Genomic DNA, 10,434 nt, shown 5'->3' with positions numbered 1-10,434 from the left:
CCAGTCCTGGGCCTATTTATAGACGTGTTCTCACAGCCTTCTCGTCCACTTCTTGCATCTTGTCTTATAGGTGGAACGCACAGAGTCCTACACCTACCTATACCTACCTATATGTGGTTATGTATGTATATACGTACGTGGTCCATGTATTATCACACAAGTTCCATCCCGCATCATCTTGCAGCGCTTTGGACCCTACAGTAGAGTCATTCCAGATTCAACTGCTGCGACCTCAGTTTCGTCCGCGTTCTACTATTCGTACAAGGATATACCTTTATCCGGACGCGCGGACGGCGACGACAGCGCTTTTATCCTGTAACGCATATATTTATTTCCATTGCATGCATGTACCATTTAGGTATACCTATATTATTTACTTACCTCTCACGCGCGTACGATTCTGTGTAGGTATTATTCGTTCCGAGGTGGCGGCAAACGTGGTTATTGGGAATTTAGAATTAGGAAAATGCGAAACTTTTCTTGTAATATTAAATTACAGAGCCAAAGTGCTTTTACCAAGAGTGCTCATAAACGGGTCCCTGTCGGTCAAGGGTCAGATACAACAAGCGAGCGAGCAGTAATCTATGACTAGTGTGAGATAGAGGGATTGATGTGAAATTCAGGTAAAATTCAAGTGTTCCCATTCGCACTCGTGGTTTCCCCATGGTCAGTAAGGAATGGCCGGCGCTGCATATACCTATAATTATGCCGTGCAAATAGGTATATGAATAATACATATTTTTACGCAATATTTTGAAAACACTGATATGTAGGGATACAGCGGAATTGAGTAGAACCTTGGTAACTGCAGAACATTGATTAACCGCTCCGAGAGATTATACGTGCATATTTTTTTATCGGCAATTGAGGATGATGCGGCGGATGATACGTATACGATTGTCTGAAACAATTCCAAAGCTAGATTAAGAAACGTGACTAGAGAGTTTTTCAGAAGGATAAGAATTGATGTATCGATTTGTGTAAGATCCTATAGAAATCTTTCCATATTCGGAAATTACGAAATGTTCTGTATCCATTCGAGTTTGAAAATTTCCGTTCAGTCTCGACGTGAGAATACGTTGACAGATTTGCTTAATCAACAAAAAATTTATATGCTTTTGGACTGACCGTATCATCCGCGCTGGTTCCGCCTATCCCGGTCAATCGAGATTTTACCGTATTTAAAAGTGTGGATGCAATGAAAGACGTCGAGGAATGATTGTTAACTTGTATTTTTTTTCTTGTTAATAATTATCGTGGAGGCGTCCGTATTTTGACGATAGCGATTGGGCGACAAAATATTACAAGTAGATGGTTTTTTTTCTCGTGCGTTGCACTCCAGAGCACCATTACATTCATTTATGTACTAAATAGCTACATAATATATAATATATAACGATAGAATAATATCATTTGTAAAAAATTATCTTGGTAATATTATAATAGTAATATTATAATAGTAATAGGTACAGTACGGTATCTCTTTCTTTTTTTTTGTTTGTTTTTAACATTTTTCCTTCAATTTTTTAATGCAATTTCGAGTTGCATTACATATATACTATAGTAAAAATTATTATTATTAATGTTTCACCTTAGCAGTACGTCGTGTGTTAATAAATAGATCAACATATACATAATATTAATTTGATTCTTATAATCAACAATATATAATTTTGAGAACGTATATGCCGGGTAACATTTTACAGAGCTTATTATGCAACGTATATTCGTATGTATACGTATAATATACAGACGTATATTACATGTATGTACGTTAATATATCATACACATATAATTTCATACCTACAATGCATGCGTTTCGATACATAGGACATATATAGATATGTGTGTATCGATTAAGAGTAATTACAGCTCGTAGTCAGATTTTGAGAGGCATGAGAGATGAATGGGTGCGGCGGGTCGCCTCTACATGGGTACATACATATAGGGTCGCGCTCGGAACGGACGGACGGTATACAGCCACCGGGAAAACGGGAAAAATGGTAGGAGAGGAGACGAGGCGAGACGAGACGAGAAAAGCGATTTCGAAAGAACACTGGGGCCGGGTTTAGCGTGTCCGGCAACACGGTTTTGTATCTAGAGGTCGTAATCGTCGGGGGAGGGAACGGTGATTGGCAATGATAACGTAATTTTTATAAAAAGATGAAGTAAGTGATGATGATGACGATGATAATGATAGCAATAATAACAACAATAATAATAATAATAATAATAATAATTAATAATAATTAATAATAATAACAATAATGATGATAACTATGAAGAATAAAAATCAAATCAGTCGCGTGAGTACATAGGTGGTGCGAGAGTGCGGTGGATAGGGAAGGGAACCGGAGGGAAGGGAAGGAAAGACTTAAAAAGAGCGATGAGATGTGTAAAAATGAAAGTGTTTCGGGGTGGGTATTAAGGATGAGCGCATATCTCCTTTTCTACTGATTGCAGGGGGATGATGCGTGAGCTTGGGGGTGGTTGCGCTGCACGTTACTACCGGCGTTCGAGCTCCCGGCGTTAGAACCACTTCCGGCGGAGCTCGACGCTTCACGCTTTAGCCTTTGCTTTAGGTGTACCTTCGCGTGGCGTTTCTTCTCGTCGCTCCGCGCAAACTTTCGTCCGCACTGGTCGCAGCAGAACGGCTTCTCGCCGGTGTGGGTGCGTACGTGGGTAGTTAGGTGGTCGCTCCGTGAAAAGGATCTCATGCATATGCGGCACTGAAACGGCTTTTGACCTGTGTGGATGCGAATGTGTCGGGTAAGCTCGTCGCTCCGGGAGAACCTTCGGTCACAACCGTCAACCGGACAGGCATAGGGACGTTCGTGGACCGGCGTCTTGCTCGGCCGGTTTGGATACTTTCGCGGTTTTACGGGGACCAGCCGGAGCGGTAACGCGCTCTGCTGATAGACCTGGGACAGTATCTCATGACCCTTCGACGTGCTTGGATTGTACTCCGCGAGTTGTACGCTCCCGGTCGCTCCGTTTCCTCCACCACTCTGCTGTTGTTGTTGTTGCTGTTGCTGTTGCTGTTGCTGCTGCTGCTGCTGCTGCTGCACGTTCCCGGTACTGTAGCCCCCTGGAGTTGTGGATGGTTCCTGCTTCAGCGTCGGTTCCTGGTGATGCTGTTGCTGATGATGATGTTGCGGATGGTGATGTTGGTGGTGCGAAAGTAGGCTCGAGTCATAAGTTTCTTCGTGGGCCGTCAGCCAGCTGGCGGGCGTCGGCGTCGAAGTGTCGTGATAGCCGGGTGGCGGCGGGGGTTTCGATTCGACCTGGAGTAGCTCGACAGTCTCTGCTCCGTAAGGAGATGCGTGGAGAGAGGGGTGGAGGAAGGGTTGACCGGTCAGATTCAAGGTGGGCGATGGTAAGCTCCCCCAGAGTTCCGGGGTCACAGTTTGCTGCTGCGACTGAATTGGGTTGAGGGGTGAGGCCTGAGTACAGGTGGCTGTGAAAATCCCACGGTACGTCAGAGTCGGTACGTTGCAAATGTTCGCCGGGGTGTGACTCGTCGAAGGTGCTCCAGTCGGCGTCGAGGAATGCGGGGACGAGTAGAGGATCACACCGCTCTGAAGTACCGCGTTGCAACGCTCGGCCTCCTCCTGGGTCGCGTGGTGACCTGTCGCACTCGCTCGAGGCGGCGTCGTTCCTCCCGTAGTCGCGTCCGTGTCGCATCTCAGACCCGTCGAGTTTTCCGGCTGTTGGTGATGATGTTGCTGCTGCTGCTGCTGCTGTTGTTGTTGTTGTTGTTGCTGTTGTTGTTGTTGTTGTTGTTGATGGTGGTGGTGGTGGTGATGCTGCTGATGTTGATGCTGGTGGTGGTGCTGGTGGTGGTCCCGATTACCGGCTGTCGACTCGTCATCCTCGACGGCTGCCTCCTCCAAGGAAAGGTCTTCGCCAGCCAAGCTTCCTGGAAAATATAATATGTATTCGTCGTTATAGCGAATTCTCTGTATACAGCGCGCTATCGTTGCTCCGGCAGGAAACATCGTGATATAAGCTCTCGTACATATATTTATCACGAGAATATAGCTACAGACGCCCCTGTGCGAGTCCCTCTCACTATCACTCAACTGCATCCTGCCTTCACTGCTTCCTTCCTATCCCAACTGTAATAAGTGCGTGCGCGATCGGTCTGTTAAATCACGTTTATGTTGGAAGAAATTTCAAAATACCCGTCGCGCTACTCGCTGATCGTCCAGCCGTCGGCAGAGAGCGCCTTGCTGTATCACGCTAGGCCTCCGCGTATATCAAAAACTGATTCTAATGCCAGCTCCCTATTGCTGCGAAACTCGAGAATCATATTCAGTATCGGAATTCTCAGCTGCGGCATCATTGTAATTTATATATATGTATAAAATAAGAATCTACCATTTGCGAACGATACACGTGTTCCTCGTACCGCGACGAGCGATAGCTGGGTGTACAGCGAGGAAACCGAGTATCATGCTGTGGAGAGAGGTTGGCGACGTAAACGTACACCCGGTTTTATTAATCGGAAAGTTGAAAAGGCGCGCAGCAGAAGGAACGAAAGCGAGGGTGAGAGGATGACGCGGGGGTGCTCGTGGTGCGCGAAAGCATGAATGAACCAACGGAAGGTTGGGGGTGGGGGCGAGGGAGGAGGTGGATGATTCGGGGAAGTGGTTGGTAGGAGGCGAGCGAGGGCCGGCGGGGAAAGGAGTCGGTGTTGAATGTCGGGGTCGTCGGTATTGATCCGCGAACGAGCGTGAGAGCAGGCCTCGATATCTTGAGCCTTTTCTCCTATCTATGCAATACGTCACAACACCGGCGTCTCCGTCGTCGTTCGCCTAGCACGTATGTACCTAGGTATCTACGCACCGTACGCGCCCTGGAGGTACAACACGGCCGATTGACTGACAATCGCCGTACCGGCGGTTTGCCTCTAATGCATGTCCGAATCCCCCTTGCTGCTTCGTCGATGCATGAAAACTCCCCCACACGATACCCACACCGGCCGGTTGATGAACACCGGTTCAATCGAGCCCCCAACCCGCGGCGATCAGCGCGCAATAAGTCTAGCCTTGTTCGTCCGATTTTCGAACGCATATTCCAGGACGGTTCACGGACGCTCAATTATCTCAGAGAAAGACTACCGGGTACCGGTTAACCGTTTCACGAGAAGCACAGGTTGACGGGCAACCTCTGACCGCAGGTCGCTCAGCGGCATTCGAATCGGACCAAGCCGCACTGTTCCCCGGGCGTCGTCGATGCTGTCGCGCGCGAGCTGATCCGTCAAGGTGTTTCACCGGCTACTACAATTAGGCATACTTACTGATTTTAAGCCTGTGAACCGAACATGCGTATCTACCATAGGCGAGCGGTGAAAGTGAACGACAGTGCCGGATGATGCAGATTATACGCGTCAACAGCTACCTGTACCTACTTGCAGCTTGAGCACAAACGTATCGCGGGCTTGAAGTTACGGAGTAGCGAAGTAGGGAATGTACCTACAGCAAACTATCGAGATTGTCAGTTATTTTGTCATATATGATAGGTGTACCTGAAATGGGGGGAGGTTCAACGAGAGCCGAGGGTCCGAAGAACGAAGGAAGGTCGCTGCTCGTGGTAACGGGTGTGTTGAGGTCGCCGGGCTTGTCCTTTTCCGCGGTGTCCCCGAGGTCGTCCCTGCAGCTCGAAACGCCGACGCACTCCTCGTCGTCGTGGAGGTGTTGCCGTCTCTCCTTGAGCTCGCCGCCGGAGGCAGTCTCGCACGGGGACGACGGGGTGTCGGTGAGCCGAAGACGCTCCTCAGAATGGTGGTGCTGATGAGTCTGATGGTGCTGGTGGTGGTTGTTTCGGTGGTGATGGTGGTGCAGGTCGGCAGAGTTGTCGCCGGTCGTGTGATGCGGCTGTTGGGGCTGTAGTGAGACACAGGAGGCGAGGGAGAGCGAAGGCACCGGTTTACTCGACGAGACCGTCGACGTCGTGGCCGCGGTCGACGTCGTGCTTCCCGAGGACACGGTATTGTACGCGAGACAAGCGTCGAAGCTTAGCTGCACCGCCTGCAGGTTGAAGGTTGCGTGATGATGATGGTGATGGTGATGGTGGTGACCGAGAGGCGGCGAGGCCAGCAGGAATGGACTGGTCGCTGCGTGGGGTTGCGAGCCCACCACTTCCATCCCGTCCATCGTCATCCTCTGCAACGGCTCCGCGGTATCCTCGCCAGACGGACAGGTATCCTCTCCTGTGGTCGTGTCAACGTTTAACGAAATTATTATTATCGTAATTTCGTTCCTCCGTTTTCTTCAAAATATATATATTCTATGTATATATTCTAGTTTATATTCGAACAGAGCTGCTTCATCAACCGTTAATGCGCACGCGTCGTTATACGGTTATCATTTAGCATATTCAGCCGAATAATAGTTTCCCGTTGATTTTTGCTCTTACGCGCGGCGTATTTATTTGACAATGGTTACGCAGGCATGTACTTGGCGTGCACTCTCTCCTTTTCTCCTCCTCTGTCTCGTTTCCTTTTTTATTTTTTCATTCTTTAAATTTTATTTTATCCTTTTTTTTTTTTTATCCTATATCTCGACGGTGCTCACTTGTCGCGCGTAAGCGCCAGTAACAATCGGCTCGTCGAGGCAGAAACCATTTACCGTCGAACGTCAGAGTCGCGGGCAGCGGGGGTGCGAGCGATACAGGCTAAGACGACGTAGCGCGGGTGAGATTGTGAGAACCGTTTACAGAGGCGGCCTTGCAGCTGGTGTTCCGTGCGATTCGGGAAAACTCGAAACTCTATCAAAACAGTCTCCCTGGTTTGACCACGGGGCGCGTAGCGTTTATATTCTTGTCGTTGACACTTGGCCGTCCCACAGCACGTCAAGGAACGTGGGCCAACCCCTTGGGCGGCCCGATACCAGCAGGTAGTTCGATTGGATAACCCGCGTGCGGAAACAACAGGTTCGTCCTTGCGCGAAAAGAAACGTTTCACCGAAGATATCGCGTAGGTGTACCCGAAACAAGTTTAATATACCAACAGGTGAAGGTGGTAACGAGAAATAAATCTAAAATGATTGAAAAAAAGATTCGGGTTTTTTTTTTTTTTTACTCTTATCTCCAAACAAGTGCAGTCTGTAAAGGATATCCAGGAAGTTTATCTCGTCAACAAATATGTATTATATACCGTCGATGTATTCAATATACATGTTTGTATATATATATATATATATGTGTGTGTGTACGTATTTATATGTATATATATATACATGTACCGACACGTACGTGTGTGTAACTGCGCGCGTATGAGTTCGTATGTAATGTATACGGAAGAGCACACCGCGTATACACAAGGTACGCGGGCGTCTTGGGTTTGCTATACGGGACGCGCGATGCGTGGGGGTCGCGCACGGACTGAGCCGAGAGCGCGGCGCGCCCCGTAGTTTTATGAATGGACCGCGGAGACTGTCCCATATTTGGAAGCGTCGAGCGACCGCCAGCCAATCCCCGTTCTCCATCTCCGCTATGTGTGCGCGCGTCCGTGTGTATGTACGTATACGCGGTATGCCTCCTCCGCACCCTCCTTTGCCACCCACCGCCCGGCGCTCTCGCCTGAACCGTCGCCGTCGCCGTCGCCGTCCGCGCGTCGGATTACCCCTTGCCCCGCGTACCTCGCCGCCCCGCCCCAACCCCCCAGCCGCGGCTCGCAGACCGTTCGCCAGTGACGTCGCGCCGCGTGACGTAGCGCCACGGCGCGCGCTCGCTCCTATATTGCGTGGGCTTGCGGGGCTTATCTTATAACTCACGCATACGCAAGCGCGCGCGCGCGCGAGTCCACGCGTCCCTTCAACTCGTTTGATGGCGTTCTACGCGCCTGCCTAGCCGTGTGTCGTCCATACCCGTCTGAGCATGCATAGGTACGAACTACGCTGCATACACTTGCACACGCGGTATACGCGGACAATTTACGCACGTATCTGCGCTTGGTGTGCGGTCCCAACGTATTTATTTGGGTGTGCATCGGTGTTAGGTATACGATGTTGAATGTTGATGTATGAGTGGCGGGTATTATACGGATACGAAGCCTCGGTGGTTGGTGGCGATGTGACGCGAAGGATCCGCGTCTGCGTCGCGTAGCGTCGGTACCGCGCACGGCGGTGTTGAAGGAGACACATCGGCAACCACCTGATGCCCTATTTAGGGTCTCTAGTCGACGCTCGGCGTCACGCACAGCCGCCACGCGCCCGCAACTTGGTCCAGCCCGTCCCGTCCCGTCCCGTCCCGTTCCGTATACACCGTTTCGTCTAAACTCGACTCGACTCGACTCGGCCCGCCCGTTGCAGACCGCGTAGGTATAACACGTACGCCGCCCGAGAGTCCAGTCGCTTGCGTAGCATAACAAAATCTAAATTTACCCTGCACGATCAGTATAGGTATACCACGGTGGGCGCGATCTATTCGTGTACCAAGTCGCGTTAGGTTTGCGCGGGCGAGCTACTATTTTCAGCCGCCACGCAACCACCTGAGACCAACATCCCTAAATACCAGCGTGACACGCCAATATCAAGGATGAGTCACCGTGCCGCGTTAACCGCGAAAGCGCCTTCGACATCTTGCGATTCTGTTTAAAACACGATCGTTGCCAACTACAGGTATATGCGATTCTACGAGCTTCGAGAAAAAAAAAAAGAGTAACGAGGAAGGAAAGAGAACGTACAACAACAACCGCCGGCATCGCAAACGTTACCTCTAATTCATAACGATCGTCGGTGAAAAATACACCGCCGTATCGTGTCGTTAAAGTAATTATTCCGGTGCGCAATTTTTTATAGTTCAATCGGTAGTCGATAGATGTTATCTACGCCACGCGTATAGCCGCGCGTGTGACGCTGTCTCTTGCTACGTCAGAGAACCACCGAGTTACGCCGTTCGTATACCATCGTCATTTTTTGTTATCGGGCTGCACCGTACGTGATTTAACGCAGAATCTACTTTTCGTCAACAGCCGCACTGCACCGACGTGCTATGAAGCAACATATAGCTGCATCTGGCTCTTCCCTTCCGGAAATCAGCCACGTTCTAGGTGCAAATCAATATAGTCCGTTGAATAAGCTGCAGCAACAAATTTTGCGCAAATACGGGGTTGAGTTTGAGTATTCGAAAATGATCTGTCTACCTGTAATCGCTAGCAAGCCTCGTTTCGGTATTACATCGAGCTGAAATTAATTATGTATCCAACATCTTCAGAAAAACCGCACAGGTTGTACCGCAGCACAGAATATTACTGTTTTGCCGGGACAGTTCGATAAGTGTCGTTCGGCGATGTGACTACGTCGAATTCGCTGTTGGATAGAGTACAGTCAGGCGGTGGAAGAATACGTGTCCACCCTTTTTCAAACACAGCGTTACGCCAACTCAGTCAAGTATTCTGCGAGACATCTGTCCTTTCGGTAAAGGACAGTATAGGTATGGGGAAAAACCCCGGAAAAATCGATCTCTGTCGAAGGATGGCCAAAATGACCAGTTGATCAGTTTTCGATGCATTACTCTGCCGAGTTGTAATTTCATCGTAGACGCAAATAGCGACGATTAAGTAGTTGAGCTTTGGAGCAAAGAAATCCAACTTCTTTTTCTGATTCTCAGATCATTTTATTCACCGAGAATACCAACGCAAACACGTGCCTCTGGTACTCCTCGTCCGGTATTACTCGTCACTTCGCACGACCCGCTTCTCTAGTACTGCTATTGCTACTGCGTAAGTTTGAAAATTTTATCAAATACTTCCGCGCGCGCGTGTCGGGATGCAACAGGTACCGGAAGCAGTGAATCTTTGTCCGACCAATGGTGAATGATCAGGTTAACGGAATAACCTGGCGTGATGGCGAAATGCAGGTGTGGTTAAGCGAGAAAAATGACCGGTTCTTTCGAAGAGTGAGAGGGTATGGAGTATAAGAGAAAATCGTCCCCAGGGAAGTCTGCCGGGGACAAAACGAAGCCTTCTTTTCCTCACCTGGCGTGGGATGATGATGGTGATGATGGGGATGATGGTGTGTGGAATGAGGAAAAGTTATCGCCGGCGGTGGCGGTGGGTAAACGGCACCCCAGACACAGGAAGTAGAGCCTGGTGGGACCTGTTGCTGTTGGTGTTGTTGATGCTGCTGTTGCTGCTGTTGCTGCTGATGGTGGTGATGATGGTGTTGTTGTTGCAGGAGCTGCTGGACCTGTGCAATGTCAACAAACTCTTGCAGTTCACCTTCACCTTCGGCCTCGGCGCTTTCGGACTCGCCTCCGGTACCCTGGTGGTTGTCGCGCAGCCGCGAGTTGAGGACCACCGCTTCAAGACCCTCGGACTGAACCGCGAACGAGTGCTGGAGCTGATCAAAGTTTGGCGCCGTGGAGTTCGGATCGTTGTAATTACTACGGCCTGCGGTGTGTTCGCGACGCATCGCGAGTGCCAGCAT

At 49.6% G+C, this 10,434-nt stretch overlaps 1 protein-coding gene across 2 annotated transcripts; it reads right to left on the bottom strand.

Annotated features, from left to right (window-relative positions):
• Positions 1–1,213: 1,213 nt before the first annotated feature.
• On the bottom strand, positions 1,214–10,434 carry LOC124222510 (E3 SUMO-protein ligase EGR2). 2 transcript variants are annotated; one of them, XM_046633570.2, is made up of 3 exons: positions 9,984–10,434; positions 5,532–6,215; positions 1,214–3,920 (listed from the first exon to the last, which is right to left on the bottom strand). In XM_046633570.2, the coding sequence occupies exons 1-3, from the start codon at positions 10,432–10,434 to the stop codon at positions 2,452–2,454; spliced, it is 2,604 nt and encodes an 867-aa protein (XP_046489526.1). In that variant the 3' UTR covers positions 1,214–2,451. The 2 variants fall into 2 exon arrangements, with proteins under 2 accessions (XP_046489526.1, XP_046489529.1); XM_046633573.2 differs by lacking the exon at positions 9,984–10,434 and adding an exon at positions 9,150–9,958.

The sequence above is a fragment of the Neodiprion pinetum genome, chromosome 6 (genome assembly GCF_021155775.2).
Source record: "Neodiprion pinetum isolate iyNeoPine1 chromosome 6, iyNeoPine1.2, whole genome shotgun sequence".
Classification (NCBI taxonomy): Eukaryota; Metazoa; Arthropoda; class Insecta; order Hymenoptera; family Diprionidae; genus Neodiprion; species Neodiprion pinetum.
This window is presented reverse-complemented; position numbering and strand designations above follow the sequence as displayed.